Genomic DNA, 17,635 nt, shown 5'->3' with positions numbered 1-17,635 from the left:
TTAAAGTGTTAGATAAGCTTTATTTTGTATGCAAATTTTATACAGCCATATCTTGACCAATTTTTGTCTTACAGAAAAATAAAAAATTCAAAATATTCAGAAAAGCAAAACCTACATTTTTTACCCTTTGAGATTTATGATATCACTAATAATTTTTAAGTTATTTTGAAAAAGAAGGAGTTTTTTTTTAATTAAAAAAATTACTTTAAACACCAAATTAAAAAAAAACACATGGAACCGATGAACATAATCACGCGCAAATAACTCGAAAAGTATCGACTTACTGAAAAAACTTTATAGAACAAAAGTTGCTTAGAATTATTAGTCAGTTTATCTATTTCCGGACTGATCTTGAATGTTGATACTTACCCCCAGGGCAAAAGCACACGTCGGCACAATATCATTTTTTTTTCTTTGACATGTTAGAGCAGCGATACTCAACCTTTTTCTTTCCTGGGCCACATAGTAACTATTGCCACAGCTTGCGGGCCGCAATCAAGATGAAGTAGTATACAGGGTGTTGCATTGGGAAACGGAAATACTTGAATGGTGAATAGAGGTAAATGAGGCGGTTCCAGACATATTAAATTTATTGTTCCACTGACTTTATAACCGAGTTACAAGGTGTTTTATCGATTTTGTCCATTTCTTTGTGGACTCATAACTTTAGAACCACCTTATATATTTTTTGATATTTGGTACACATGTCACATTTAGAACCCTAAGCCTAACTACTAATCACAAGAAAAATCCAGGTCCAGATTGAACAAAATTATAAATCCATTGTGACCTTAAACCAACATCCTGTACATATATTGAAATTTTCAAAACCCGTTTGCACATTTAAAAAGACCTTTAAGGCTATGGGTACATAATTCGCAAATATTTTACGACTATCCCTACCTTTTCTGTCTTTACATGGCAAATTACGTGTAGTAAAAGTCACACTGGTATGGATATGTACATATTACTGGAATGTCATTTTACTTGACAATGTCATAATTAGCTTAAAGAGATGGCTTTTGAATGTTCTTGGATAACTGTTATTTTTTGTATAATTGCAAATTATTAATTCAGTTAATAAATGTGATAATTTTTTCACTACCTATGTATTTAGTGATTGTAATAATATGTACAAGTTCACCTCTTAAATCAATTATTTATCAAATACACTATATAACAATATTATTTAATCAACAACTAAAAATATTCCCGATTCATGTCAAATAATTATTTAAAATTGTCATTGATTGTCAGTGTCTGACTGACAATATTCTATTCGACTAAGTGCGTTGTATGACAAAGATAGATTTGGAAAATATTACCAGGGACATTGTGTTTATTTTTTTCGAATTCTGAAAAAACCAATAAATATTTTTGAAAAATCTAAACGCAGAATGAAAGACTAAATTATTACCGAGGGCCGAAAGTCCCTTAGAATAAATAAAAAGTTTATTTTGAATGAGACATTTGAAATTAAAAATAACACTAAATTTTCTCTTAGATTGTCACCGCTGTAACTTATTAAAATAAACAATATAGAAGTTCTCTGGGACTTTCGGTCCTCTCTAATAACGTAATATTTCATTCTGCGTTTAAATTTTTCAAAAATACTTATTAGTTTTCTTAGGATTCGAAAAAAATGAATCCCCATTTGAATAGCATTGCAGCCGAAAAAACGTACCGATCCTCTTAATGGAGCTTCCATGTTTTGCGCAGATAATTCAGTGACTTTAATTTTGAAATTATGTCGAAATTTTGAAGAACTTGAACTTTCAAAACAAAAATTTCGATATGATTTCAAAATTAATATCATTAAATTATCTGCGCAAAAAAATTGAAGCGATCAATTAAACTTAGTTTTTTGTGCTATTTTCAAATGTGATGACGAATTTTGAAAATTTTAATATACAGGGTGTTGTTTCAAGGTCACAATTATTTTAGATTCTTTTTTTTTTTTGTTAATCCGGACCTGAATTTTTCTTGTGATTACTAAATGGGTCGTTGCAATGAAGTAAATAAGTATTGATTTTTCTTTTAAAATAAGTATTTGTTCATTAACTTTAATAATTTATTATTAAAAGTTAATAATACCTTGCTTTTAATCAGAGTTCTTAAAAATTTCAATATAATTTAAAATTAAAGTCATTAAATTGTCTGCCTCACGCCCAAACACGCCTCAAACACATCTGCACGCTATCAAATAATTTGAAAAACACGTGAAATTTGACAAATAACTTGATGGCCCTTTTGTTAGCCTTCGGGCCGCATAAAAAACTCTAGAGGGCCGCATGCGGCCCGCGGGCCGCAGGTTGAGTATCACTGTTTAGAGTGTGTGCCAAATTTCATATCAATCCAAGCGGTTCTTTAAAATTTAGAGCAATAACCCTGGACTATTTGTACTTGTACTCAGGGCCGGTTCTAGGGTTTTGAGCGCCCCGGGCAAAACAGAATTTGGCGCCCTTTGATACTAATATACAAATTTACTGCAAATATAAAAACTACTAAAAAAAGCAAAAAATCAAAATTTCAAATATATTTTATAATATATAACTGATGCCACATATGGCATGGCATAACGAGCGCATTTGAAGTTCAAGCGACGAAGGAGGGAAACAAAAGATAAAGATAAATGTATATTGTCAATAAACAGAAAAAAAATATGTATAAACGTTGTACAATACCAAAAAAGATGTTGATTGTGTGCACTGCATGCACAAAATCTGCATCTGTACCTACTGCATGCGCACAATCTGCATCTCCAATGACTAAATTGAGGGGGTGGTATCCACATGGTATAAAAAAAGCACGAGAATATTCCTTGCAAACACGAGCTTGTACACCTTTATTTTTTCCCTTCATGTTAGAGCCGTTGTCATATCCTTGGCATCTACAATCATCTGAATTCAATTGAAAATCATTGATTATTGTTTTATTATAATAATGAGTAGGCCTGTGACTCGACACCTAGAACCAAGGCTATGGAAAACAATGGAAGAAAGTTGAAAATTGAACTTCTATGACAACAAGTATCCTGACTTATGGGTGTGAAAATTGTATAATAAATAAGAAAACCAAAAATACAATAAGAGTAACAGAGATGGAATTCCTAAGGCGAAGTTGCAGAGTAACAAAAAGAGATAGAATAAATAACAAAGACATTAAGAAAATAATGGGAATGAACTCAGATATAATAGACTACATAATATAACAGAAGCAATTAACCTGGTATTCTTGTTCTCATTATCATTTTTCAGTGCGTCATTAATTATGACGTCATATACTGTATTGGGTGTGTCGAGACTTATTTCATGTAATTATTGACGAATCTGACAGATGCCAGAATCGTACTTTATGTAGATGAAAAGCTTGTGGAATTAAACTAATTAGTAATTTAATAGATTTGATTTTTACACAATATGTTAACATGTAGGTATTTTTTATAAAGGGGAATAAAATTAAAAAGTAAACAATATTGTTAATTAAATTTATAAAAATGGAAACATTAAAAAATGACACAAAACTATCCATAAACTGTGTTTTTATCTTCTTCTCTAGGTGCTGTCTCCGCTTAAAAAGTTGGTAATCATCAGAGCGATCTTTATTTCTGAAACCGCGGCTCTAAATAATTCATTGTTATTACATCCAAACCAGTTCCTAAGGTTCTTCAGCCATGAGTTACGTCTCCTTACTATGGATATTTTTCTTGCATAATGACCTGGAGTATAAACTAATTTCTAACGAATTAAATTCTAAACCAAAATACAAAACTAACTTTTAACGAACTAAATTCTAAACCAAAACACAAAATAATGCACAAAAACGTTGTGAAACACAAGGGAAGTCGAATTCGAAATTTCAAAATGACAGGTACACAAAATACTGACCTGAATAATAACCGTCACTTGACTCTTTGACACTTCTAAAAAATGGCCAAAATGGACGAAGTTTTCGTCAAATGTTCGTAATACGTGTATTTGGTTGGCTAGAAAAAACGCGCATTCTAAATATCAACGAATCAAACGTAGGTTAGGAATAGACATCTTATGTATATAACCATTGTAATGCTGCATTATTTTTGTGTTTAATCACGGAGCTACCGCTTTTTCCGTCTCATCAAACTTAATGCATTAGAGAGAAATCGAAAAACTGTGACGCACTGAAAAATGATCATGAGAACAAGAATATTGGCACTGAGAAGAGCAAAAAAAAACGTTGGATAAACAGAATAACAGAGCGGAGCCCGATAGGAAGACGAAAGAGAGGCAGACCCCGAAGATCTTTCAGATATGAAGTGGATGAAGCAATGGAAAGAAGAAATCTGCGGAAGGTGTCTGGCAAAACAGAAAGAACTGGAGAAAACGGTTGAGTGAAGGAATACACTGAAAACTGTGGAAATCCTTAGAAAGGATGCAGGGTGTTTCTAAATAAGTGCGACAAACTTTAATGAGTAATTCTACATAAAAAAATAATGAAAGTTTGTTCTATAAACGCATTTCCGAGAAACGAGTTGTTGGAATCTTTCTTTGCGCATGTTTTGATATAAAATCAAGCATTTTATATCCATCATTGGCGCGCATACGGGTAATGGTCTAAATTAAAAAAAAATAGTACGCCACTGAGATATTAAAAAAAATCATTTTAGAATTCCTCGTTCAATTTGTGACAAAACATCTAACCTTTTTCATACGACGCGCCGTTTTTGTGCAAAAATAAAACATCTTAACGTTTACAAAGTAGGTACTCGAAATAGGTTTCTGTAAATACATGTGTACATTCATGTAAAGAAGAACTTATCATTCCTAATCGTCAATAGTCATAGTTTGGTAAAAAGAAATTTAAATCAATAGGTATATAAATTACTAATTACTTTACAATGAAAGAATAGATAATAATATATTTACTAAGACCGATAAGAATAATAATTTTAAAAAATCACTTCAAATGTTCAAAATTTTCGTCGTTTACCTCATGACAATGTGCCATTGAATATTATGATTTCCTATCATAAAATTAATTATTCATTTATTATTTTTTTATTACGTAGATAACAACTTACCTAAATCTATATACCATAAAAAGAATATAAATTCATTAATTCCACAATCAATATCTTACAAAACTTTTTGTTATTTCACAAAGCACGCACGCCGCGCCATTGCAAATTTACAGAAAGACTAAAAATATTATTTAACAAATGAGGCGTATAACATTAACGCCAGTATAGTATCGCTGACTATTCTTAAGTTTGTTGATAATTTAAAATTTGATCTTCCTCTATTTTTAAGTAGATTGTTGACATACGTTATTCGTTATACGTGACAAATGACCTTTTAAAAAAAATGAACAAACTTTTTAGATCGTAAAAGAATTTGTCTGCATTCTGCATTAACTTTGTATGAATGATACAAGATACAAGCCATGACAATTCTTAGGTTGCATTATTTTTAATAGTGGGCTTTGGTTAATCTATTAATCTTTATTTTGAGTTATGAATTCTGACTATAGATAGAAATAGTTTTCTTTTAAATTAAATAATAGTAGACTTATTCAATCGTATTAGGAAAAATGTTAAAAGTTAATATATAAAATATTTTATTTTTATATCGGTGTTCCTCAAATATGTTGCGCCCCTAAAAATTTGGCGCTCCGGGCGACCGCCCGGCTCGCCCGCGCCTTTATCCGGCGCTGCTTGTATTGCCTTACTAATAAAACACTCTTATTCTGAGGTTATTCCGTATTTATATCTAGAATACTTATCCTAAGTATAAGGTAGATATAATACGCAAATAATTGGTTATAATGTTATAATAATATACAATACAATAAACTCGGTATAAGTTAGTTATAAGTATTCCCACTTTATTCCAAAATAATAGTTTCGCAACAGCGCAATCTTCTGCCACAAATCCACAAAACAATGATATATTGGGTGAAATATGTCAATTTTGACTTTTTTTATAACTGACAAGCCAAATTCCCGCATACCCGCAGTTGTTTTTCCCTTCGTATAAACTCAAATAAATGAAGATTTTCAACATAAAATTTTATTTCATAATTTTGTGATGGGCTATGGCTATAGCTTTTGAATTTTCGGCTATATTTTATTAAATCGTTATTTCTTATCTTGTATGTTGAGTTTGAGTATTTCATAAAATGGCTTCAAATAAAAGAGAACGTTGCATTAAATGGGAAAGTGAAGAAAAAGTAAACAAATTGATTTATTTGCTTATGAATGCAATATAAATATGTATGTTAATTTCAGCATATTTTGAAGAATATTGTGAGAGATTTTCTACATTTAATAGAAAATAAAGATCTTATTTTTCTTGTAGAGTGGAGGATAAGCCTCGTCGCTTGTACACAATAAGTGAATCACCTATTAAGTTTTCTAAAAACCATTATATGTATTTAGAAAACCTGATTTTTATTCTGAATTCGTTATCAGTATATTTTGAAAAAGAATTTATTCTTTGAAAGTTTTCTTTTTTCGTGTATTTTCCATCATGTTAATTCAATTATCAACTTCCTCGATAGCCGCAATACCTCTTAAACACATTTTTTTATTATATACCTACTCACAAAACAAATAAAAAAATAGTATATTTTTGTCTCTGATGACTTTGACAGTCATTAAATAGGTTATACGCTGTGAGCTCGTACGTAGAGGGGATATTTATAAATTCGCGAGCGCCAGTCAGAGACATGTAAAGAAAATAGACTTGGCTAGGGATATGCCACTCAATGCATCGGGGTGTAACGTCGATATCAAGTACGGTGGTTTAGCTATCTTTGTCTGTAGTGCGAGTGTGAGCGTATCTACCGAGAGGTGGGAGTAACGGAACGACAGTGACACACAGGCGGCGGCCATCATATGCTAGAGAGAGAAAGCTAAGCGCCGGTAGAGGGAGATAGATATACCACCGACCCGAACTGCTCCGCGTTACGCTATTTTTCCGAGTTGGCCAAATCTATGTGCATCTGGTAATACTATATTATTTATCTATGATCTAAGTGTATAAGATATTTGGCGCCAGTAGTTGCAAGTCTGTAAACGTTTACTGGAAATTTGACATAAATGTCAAAGTGATTAATTTAAAATTAAAATTAAAAATGTTAATTATAAAAAATATTAGTTGGTCAAAGCCCAAAGCTGTGGTATACATATATTTTTACCTTAAATATACTTACGTTTTAAATACTGAATTTAAGTTCTTTTAATGTTCCGTAATATGTAATTATAAATTAATCTATTAATCTTAGCGTCATCTACACGATAATTGTGAAAGTATCCGAAGTACGAAATTAATATTTCATAAATAGAACGTCAAAATGATTAGCAAAATCTTAAAAAAATCGATTACAATTTAATTACTTTTTTGCGTTGTAAATATTAAGCGATAACAATTAAATCATAAATTTAAACAAGTAATTGGACTTCGTAAGTCCTAGGTTTTCACCCAAAGTAATCGAAAGTAGAACTGGAAGACGATATTTGAATTTTACGTGTAACTTTGCGTGGATTGATATACGAATTTACTAATGTTGAGTCATTCTTACTAAACTTTGACATTTGTCACCTCATTTGTGATTCTACCCGGTATAATGGCAGAGGAGTTACATTGGCGGTCCTACGGACCGACGGAAAGATTGCCCAGGTCAAATATCTCACCTTAGTACCATCCTTGGATTATCAGCTTTTATTTGACACCTCATTTGTCATTCTACCTGGTATAATGACGGAGAAGTTATATTCGCGGTCGTACGGACCGACGGAAAGACAGCCTAGGTCAAATATCTCACCTTTAGTACCATCCTTGGATTATAAGCTTTCATTTGACACCTCATTTATCATTCAAGCTGGTATAACGATGGAGGAGTTATATTCGCGGTCGGAGGGACCGACGTACAGACCGTCTAAGTTAAATATCTCACCTTTAGTACCATCCTTGGATTATCAGCTTTCATTTGACACCTCATTTGTCATTCTACCTGGTATAATGACGGAGGAGTTATATTCGCGGTCGGAGGGACCGACGCACAGACCGCCTAGGTCAAATATCTCACCTTTAGTACAATCCTAGGATTATCAGCTTTCATTTGACACCTCATTTGTCATTCTACCTGGTATAATGACGGAGAAGTTATATTCGCGGTCGTACGGACCGACGCACAGACCGCCTAGGTTAAATATCTCACCTTTAGTACCATCCTTGGATTATAAGCTTTCATTTGACACCTCATTTGTCATTCTACCTGGTATAATGATGGAGGAGTTATATTCGCGGTCGTACAGACCGACGGACAGACCGCCAAGGTCAAATATCTCACCTTTAGTACCATCCTTGGATTATCAGCTTTCATTTGACATCTCATTTGTCATTCTAGCTGCTATATTGCCGGAGGAGTTGTGGTTACGGACAGACGGACAAACGGACGTGGATAATACAAAGATTTCACATTTTTTCAAAATGGGTGAAAACAAAATTACCGGTGAAAGTTGAATTAGTAATCCGCTAGGAGCGACACCAGCGAATTTCAGAGCGTATACCAGACTTAAACAAGGGAGTGGGTCCTTAGATAAAAATAAAGTGTGGGTCGGTATAAGCCTGGACTAAATTCTTATATCAAGTATAACCTATATCTAAGTTATTCCATGTTTATTGGTAGTGATTTTGCTTAGATATACCTGATTTATTCTCAGTATAACTTTTATACTTGCTTTATTAGTAACAGTGCAGTGTTTTATCAATGCTAAATAGTTTTTGTAGCACCTTTTTACTTTTTTACTACTCATACATTTTTATTGTTTGATAATACTATTCGTAATAGCATAACAGCAGGGCCCCCGTAAGAACTACTGGCGCCTGTGTGCAAAAAATGATTTTGGCGCCCCTTAAGGCATTTTGATAATTTTTTTTTATTTTTTTTTGAAGGTAGGTAGGTAGGTGCAAATAAAGCAAAATAGGAACAAATAACACCATAGCAAATCTTAATTAAATAAAGTTTAAGGGGCTTTATTGAATCAATTCTGCTGGACCATCTTCTCACACATAGAGGGTTTAGACTTAACCCGAGAACATTTTTGCTCACCTCACAACATCCCACCTTTTTGTGGATGGCGAACCTAGAGTAACGCGATTTTCAAATTTTGTCCATTAAGGTACGTTTTTACTGCAGCGGCTGGCTCGTTAATCGCTGAAAGATCGTCGCTGAATCTGAGCATTGATTGCGGTATACTGCTCGTGTGATTTGTTGGCGGTGCGCGTTTCGGAGTTTTGTATTTGAGAAATTTTTGTGAAGTGAAGCTTGTTTTTATAAGTATGTATCATTTCATAATTTCCTAATAAATGGTTGTTTATCACAATTTTGAAGTATCCTTCTTCATGTCTTCTTTTAAATATTGCATGTTTTTCTAATCTTGTAGCGTTGGACAATTCTTTCTTCATCCTCTATTTCCTCTGCTCGCATGTATTTTAACAATAATTGTTTTCTTTGAATAATAATATTAATATTGTCCGTCTGTCGTCTGTCCGTCCGTCCGTAAACATAACTCCTCATTATACCAGGTAGAATGAAAATTAGGTGTCCAATGAAAGCTTATCATCCAGGATACTACTACAGGTGAGAAAATTTGACCTAAGACTTCCGCTTTTAGAAATGCAACCGCAAGTACTATTTTAAAGTCAATAGTACAAGCGATGTAATATTCGACGCGCTATAGCAAGATGAGAACAAATATATACGTACTTCTGGTTTCATGCCTGTCTGCCCGTCTGTTCGTCGTCCGTGAAAATAACTCCTCCGTCATTCCACTAGGTAGAATGACAAATGAGATGTCGAACGAAAGCTTATCATTCAAGGATGGTCCTAAAGGTGAGAAACTTGACCTAGGACTTCCGGTTTTAGAAAGGCGACCGGGAGTAGTGTTTTAAAGTCGTCGGAATAATATAAGCAATCTCGCCCATACAAAGGTTATAGACGCTTCAGTCAAAACGGCTCCTACAATCCACACAACCACACGCACAATCAGATACCTACACCGCATTCAGTGTTCAGCTACAGAGTTGCCAGATGTGATTTTATAAATCTCTCATTTAGAAACTGAAATTCCCTCAAATTGAAGCTCAAATCTCCCAAATTTAAATTTTTGGCACATTTTAATGAAGTATAGTAGTCATATGTAAAGAAGAGTAAACCAAAATTATACTACTTATTAACAGAGGCCCTGGAAATAATTCATAGGTCCTATCGTCTTCGATTATATGAGGGTATAATATACAGTTCTATGTACATTCGCAAATTTAATTCCCCTAGATGGTTTCAAATTACCAAAAAATTGTGGGAAAATACCCCAATCTGGCAACCCTGTTCAGCGACGATCTTTCAGCGATTAAACGAGCGAGCCGCGCCAGTAAAAACGTACCTTTAGACGGGACTTACCATAATACTTATAACAAATCCACAGGGTACCAGGCGGTGCCGTGGTCGAAAAATTGTTTAAACAATTTTTTTTAAACAAATTCACAAAAGAAAATTTTTCATTTTGAACAAATTTTTTTAGATAACTATGGTCATTCTGAGTAAAAAATGGTTCCTTGTCATTTTTCTCTAAGGTTGATTGTTGTCGAGTTATACGCGATTTAAGATCTGAAAAATGCGAAAAAATGGCCATATACCTAACTCGACAACAATCAATTTTAGAGAAAAATCACTAGAGAACTTTTATGCTCAGAATAACCCAAATTATCTAAAAAAAAATTGTTCGAAGTGAAAAAATTATTTTTGTGAATTTGTTTAAAAAAGTTGTTTAAACAATTTTTCGACCAAGGTACCGCCTGGAACCGGATTTGTTATAAAGACCTCTTTTTGAGTAAGCTTTTGCAAAAAAAAAAACCATCGAAATAATTTCGCTAACGGTGGCAACGATACAGCTTGGGCTATAGCGCTAATTGTTAATAATTAAAAACAACAGCTTTGTAATAAAATAATGACAAAAATTTCTTCAGGATCTTGAAGGAGGGGTTTTAAACTTTGACTTCGTCACTTTTTGACTCTCATATTAATAATTTTAAATCGAGTTATTAAGCCTTAAAAATGGCCATTTTCGCATTTTTAAAGTTTAAATCGCGTATAGCTCGACAACAATCAATTTTAGTGAAAAATGACAAGAGGCATTTTTTACTCAGAATGACCCAAGCGATCTAAAAAATTGGTTCGAATGAAAAAAATTATTTTTGTGAATTTGTTTTAATAATTTTTCGACCAAGGCACCGCCTGGCTCTCTGGATTTGTCATAAAGACCTCATTTTGAGTAATTTGCAAAAAAATCGAATCGAAATAATTTCGCTAACGGGGACGACGATACATGCCGGTCTAATTAGTTATTTGATGGGTACGCGATTATCAAATATTGTCGATTCATCATTTGAGTGTCACACAATCGTTGGCTATAGATGAGATAGAATTACCGCCCACACACTACTACTTACATGTTGAGAATTTTTCCACGAAATCAGGGCTTAGTTAGGTATTTCTTATCTACAGTTTTGTCTACGGAATTGGTGTTTGTTATTTTTATAGAAGGATTTTTGATTTTATATCTATAGAAAGACTAATACTGTCATCCAAACAAAGTAAAACTGATCTATTTAATTTCTCAACTTTTATTTTAAAATTAATTTTTGCTTTTTGATTTTTTTTGTAAATATTTTGCAATTTTTGATCCTCACTTTTTGCGCCCCTAAAGGATGGCGCCCGTGTGCATTACACACTTTGCACTTATGGTAGCGGGGGCCCTGCATAACAGCACAAAGTAGAAAAGTAATAATACCTGTCTTTGGTGATGTCTAGTTTTCCTATGTAAATGTAAATATCTGTCACAATCTGCGCACAAATTTCCACAATGACTGCATTGGATAACTGCGACAGTTTCTCCATCATCGTGGTTGCAGCAGGTTGGCCTAGGCTGAATAGATTGTCCTTCTGGTTGGTTCCACTGACCTAAATGGTAAGAAATTTATTTTATAACTTTTCATAATTCATTCTACTACCGAAAAAGCCAAACTCACAACACTGCCACGAATTCCGTCTGATAAGCTTTATGAGTCACGCAGTAAGTCCTTATAGACGGAGAGGCAGCGCTGAAAAATCTCTTTGACTTTATTAAAGCTAAATTTTTCTCAATTGATTACTGTGATTGTGTAGAGAAACATACTGCGGTCGGTCAAGCGAAACGTAGAACAGGGGTTACTGAGAGGTATCAAAGTTGCTTTCCTACGAAGGTAATTAAATCCATTTACCAAGGCACACATCAGTACACACATTCTAAATTGAATATAAATAAAAGTTATTATAGTCGGTCAGCTGTATGACGGGACAGAGCCGGTCGGTCAGCCCCAATGAATGTACAGGGTTATTCACTATATTTTAACCCCCTTGTAAACTGCTTTATTTACAGAATTAGAAAAAAATGTAAAATACAAAAGTTATTCGATTTTTGAATTATGATCTTTTGACATATATATCGTACTAGTGACGTCATCCATCTGGGCGTGATGACGTAATCGACTATTTTTTTAAAATGAGAATAGGGGTCGTGTGCTAGCTCATTTGAAAGGTTGTTCAATTCTCTATACAGTACTATAAACGTTAAGATCATTATCAGAGTCAGGCAAATATGCAATAGTGCATTTGCATATTTTTGTAGTTTCTCTTGAATTTTGCATATACTGGTATATTTAAAAATAAAGTGCACATAATAGGTTTTGAAAGCGAATTTATTTGTTTATTCATGGTTCAAATACCTTCGTACCTGATTATTTCTGTGTGGATCAAGGCATCCAGAATTGGTCATTGATATGGGAAAATTATTATTCTCAGCATGCAGTAAGTAAATACAAAGTAAACCTAAATATATTTTAAATTGCATAAAAATAATCAGAAAACCAAAAATATACATTTTTAATTTAAAATGCTTTAAATAACCCCCGATCTAAAAATTATTTAGTTTACTGTATGTTGGATTTTTTTGCAGATTCCATGCGAAAAAAATTCCAAATAGTCCAGCATTGCAAAACTGCTTTACACACCGGTAACAAAAAATAAATTAGAATCGGGAGAGAAAAAGCAAGATTCGATATCTAGGTGCTTAAAATCAACTAATCGGAAATCAAGTGAGCAAGAGACATTTAACCATTATTTGTTCGAAGCATTGTTAAGCTAAAATATATCTTTGTCCAAATTATCAAACGAAAATTTGCGAATATTTCTTGGAAAATACTGCAAATGGAATATTCCAAGTGAAAGAAGCTTAAGAAGAAACGAGATCGATTCTGTAGGTATATTCTGCGGTACTGAGTAACATAAAATTAGAGACAATAGGAGACAAATATTTTTATGTATGTGCATAGGCGTAACCGGGGGGGGTTTGAGGGTTATAACTCCCTCCATTGGGATGGACTTTGAGCTCTATACGCTTAACACCATACCACTCAAAGACCTTCCAGTAGTTTTAACACCCCCCCCCCCCCCTTAGGATCATCCTGGTTACGCCTATGTGTATGTGTGGATGAAAGAATTGATTCTTCTGGACGTTACATCGCACATTTATTAATCGGATCTCTTAAAAATGGGCAAGCTTGTAAATCGCATTTAATTGCGTCCAAGAAGTTGAATAAAACCAACGCACTAGGTAACAGTTTTAAGGTTTTTGCAAGACAGTTTAGCATTTTTTTTTTCTTCCTTTAGCTGTTCCCAACGAAAAATTTTTATTTTTCTTTTAAATGCTACACCTTACATGGTTAAAGTAGGAAGCAATTTGAAAATTTTTCATCCTCGTTTAGTACATAGAACTTGCCTAGCACATGGTTTAAATAGGGTCGCAGAAGAAATTAGAAATAAATTTCCTCTTGTTAATAATTTTATTTCAAATATGACAAAATATTTCTTAAGGCGCCTATAAGGTATTAGTTGTATAAAGAACATTTGCTGAGTCTGCCTCTTCCACCAAAACCTATTGTTACTGGATGAGAACTTGATTAGAGGCTGCAACGTTTTATGCAGAAATTTTTGCTGAATTGAAGCCAGTAGTTTCTTCCGAACCACTTATACTTTTCAAAGAATTGGTGAAAAATAAAATAGTACCACAGCAATTTTCATACTTAAAATATTATGTACATACATGCATATTTGACACAAATAATACATGCATATAAATGCATATTTGACATAAATAAATGCATATACATGCATATTTGACACAAATAATATGCATATAGATGCGCATATATTTTCCTTTTCAGCCTGCATATTTGCCTGACTTTGATCATTATTTATACAGAATGTCCAAAAAAAATTTTGAATTATTAATTAAACAATCAATTTAATTAAAAAAAATTTTTGGACACCCTGTATAATTAATCATATTAATGTTTATATTACTGAATAGTAAATTGAATAACCTTTCAAATGAGCTAGCACTCGACCCCTATTTCCATTTAAAAAATAGTCGATTTTGTCATCACGCCCAAATTAATGATGTCACTAGTACGATATATATGTCAAAAAATCATAATTCAAAAATCGAATAACTTTTGTATTTTACCTTTTGTTTCTAATTCTGTAAAAGGCAGTTTACAAGGGGGTCAAAATATAGTGAATAACCCTGTACATTCACTGGGGCCGACCGAACGGCTCTCTCCCGTCATACAGCTGACCGACTATAATAACTTTTATTTATATTTAATTTAGAATGTGTGTACTGATTTTCAGCCTTAGTAAAAGGATTTAATAACCTTCGTAGGAAAGCAACTTTGATACCCTCTCAGTAACCCCTGTTCTACGTTTCGCTTGACCGACCGCAGTATGCTTCTCTACACAATCACAGTAATCAACTGTGAAAAATCTAGCTTTAGTAAATTCAAAGAGATTTTTCAGCGCTGCCTCTTGGACTATTATTAAAAGTCGTACATAACCGAATCTATAAAAAGCGCGAAACAAAAATCTGAGACGATCAGTTTAGATTCAAAGCCGGCATGTGAACGAGAGACAACAGATTACTAGTTCTGGCCCAAAAATGCTACGGCCAAGAGAAAGATATAATGTTTATGCTGCATAGACTTCGAAAAAGCATTTAATGGAGTAAGACATCTTTGCAAGAAGTCGGTTTCGATGGGAAAGAAATCATGATCAAACTACTAAAAAACTTATACTGGAACCCAAAACGTCAGAACTAGGATTAAAGGTTCCACTTCCGCAGAAGTAGACATTAGGAGAGGAGTTTTTTTTTTTTTTTTTTCTTTGGAGTTGTATGACTACGGGCCCTTCAAAGCTCATTCGCCGATTCACCAATTTTGCTCATTTATTTTACAATAATATTTTCCTATACTTATCTACTCAACATTTTCTATCCTACTTATTCTACATACTTTATAAGGAATGACCACTGATCAGTGGGAATACCACATCAGGCAAAAACACAGTTTTACTTCATCATCATCATTCTCTTTGCCTTATCCCTATGCGGGGTCGGCTTCCCTAATTGCATTTCTCCACACAATTCTGTCTTGGGTCATATCAATGTTAATCCCCTTTACCAACATGTCCTGCCTTATCGCCTCCCCCCAGGTCTTCTTTGGTCTTCCTCTCCTACTCCTTCCAGGAATCTGCACTTCAGCTATTCTTCGTATTGGGTGATTAACGTCTCGACGTTGAACATGACCGAACCATCTTAACCTATGCTCTCTCATTTTGGCATCAATTGGTGCCACACCTAGACTTCCCCTAATATACTCATTTCTAATTTTATCCTTCTTTGTCACTCCACTCATCCATCTAAGCATTCTCATTTCCGCCACATGCATTCGTTGTTCCTCTTTCTTTTTCACTGCCCAACATTCAGTTCCGTACATCATAGCCGGTCTTATGGCTGTTTTATAGAACTTTCCCTTCAGCTTCATTGGAATTTTTCTGTCACACAACACACCACTCGCTTCTTTCCACTTCATCCATCCAGCCCTAATTCTACTGCATGCATCTCCATCTATTTCTCCATTACTCTGTAATACCGATCCTAGGTACTTAAAACTATTGCTTTTCACAATCATTTCACCATCCAAAGATACCATTTTATTTGTAGTAGCTCCATCTTTAAATGAACATTCCAAATACTCTGTTTTTGTCCTACTAAGTTTTAAACCTTTTTCCTCCAGAGCTTGTCTCCACTGTTCCAGTTTTTGTTCTAAGTCTCTTTCACTATTTCCTACTAACACGACATCATCAGCATACATTAAGCACCATGGAATGTTACCCTGTAGTTTCGCTGTTATCTGGTCCAAAACTAATGAGAATAAATACGGACTAAGCACAGAGCCTTGGTGCAATCCTACTTTCACATGAAATTTATCAGTCTCTCCCACACCTGTCCTAACACTAGTCGTTACTCCCTCATACATATCCCTCACAATCTTTACATATTCACCAGGGACTCCTTTCTTATTGAGTGCCCACCACAGAATCTCTCGAGGTACTCTATCATATGCTTTCTCAAGATCAATGAATACCATATGAGCGTTTGTTTCTTTACTCCTGTATTTTTCCATCAACTGCCTTATAATGAAAATTGCATCTGTTGTTGATCTACCCTGCATAAAGCCAAATTGATTCTCGGATATTTCGGTCTCTTCACGTATCCGTCTGTCAATTACTCTTTCCCATATTTTCATGGTGTGGCTAAGCAGTTTTATAGCCCTGTAGTTTGTACATTGTTGTATATCTCCCTTGTTTTTGTAAACAGGTACCAGTATACTGCTTCTCCATTCGTCTGGCATTTGTCCGACTTCCATAATTCTATTAAATAGACCTGCTAGCCACCTTGTTCCTGTCTCTCCCAATGCTCTCCATACTTCCCCAGGAATATCATCTGGTCCTACCGCTTTTCCTTTCTTTATTTTTTGAAGCGCTTGAGCCACTTCCTCGTTGGTTATTTTGGTGACCATTGCTGCTACTGTCTCCGTTGACTCTACAGGCTGTCTGTCAAATTCTTCATTTAATAAGCTGTCAAAGTACTTTCTCCATCTCTTTTTGACTTCCCTTTCGCGAACTAGTATTTTATTATTTTCATCTCGGATACATCTAATCTGATTAAAATCTTTTGCTTTCCTTGCTCTCTGTTTGGCTATTTTATATATCTTCGTTTCGCCTTCCCTGGTATCAAGTTGATCATATAGGTTTGAATACGCTTCTGCTTTGGCTTTTGCTACTGCTACTTTCGCTTCCTTTTTCGCCACCATATAGTTTTGAAGATCTGTGTCGGATCTGGTTTCTTGCCACTTTTTATATAATTTTCTCTTCTCTTTTATTTTTCCTTGTACTTCGTTTGACCACCACCAAGTCTCTTTATCCTCAAACTTTTTTCCTGACGTTTTCCCAAGTATTTCAATAGCAGTCTCTCTAATACTACTGGCCATTTTTCTCCAAATTGTATTAGGGCTTCCTTTCATGTTCCAACATATTTTTTCTACTATTCTTCTCCTGAATAGACCTTCTTTCTCATCTTTCAGCAGCCACCATTTGATTTTTTGTGGTCCTCTCCGATATTTTTGTTTAGTTTCGCTTTTTACTTCGATGTCCAGAA

At 34.1% G+C, this 17,635-nt stretch overlaps 1 protein-coding gene across 3 annotated transcripts in view; it reads right to left on the bottom strand.

Annotated features, from left to right (window-relative positions):
* The window catches only part of LOC126889923 (E3 ubiquitin-protein ligase MYCBP2), a 743,799-nt gene that overhangs the window by 15,943 nt on the left and 710,221 nt on the right, over positions 1 to 17,635 (bottom strand). For all 3 annotated transcript variants that reach the window (XM_050658657.1, XM_050658658.1, XM_050658659.1), the window contains exon 50: positions 11,834 to 12,003. In XM_050658657.1, coding sequence (XP_050514614.1) covers positions 11,834 to 12,003 — 170 coding nt within the window. The remainder of the gene's footprint in view (positions 1 to 11,833; positions 12,004 to 17,635) is intronic.

The sequence above is a fragment of the Diabrotica virgifera genome, chromosome 8, assembly GCF_917563875.1.
Source record: "Diabrotica virgifera virgifera chromosome 8, PGI_DIABVI_V3a".
Classification (NCBI taxonomy): domain Eukaryota; kingdom Metazoa; phylum Arthropoda; class Insecta; order Coleoptera; family Chrysomelidae; genus Diabrotica; species Diabrotica virgifera.
Note: the sequence above shows the minus strand (reverse complement) of the source record. Positions and strands in the feature narration are given on the sequence as shown.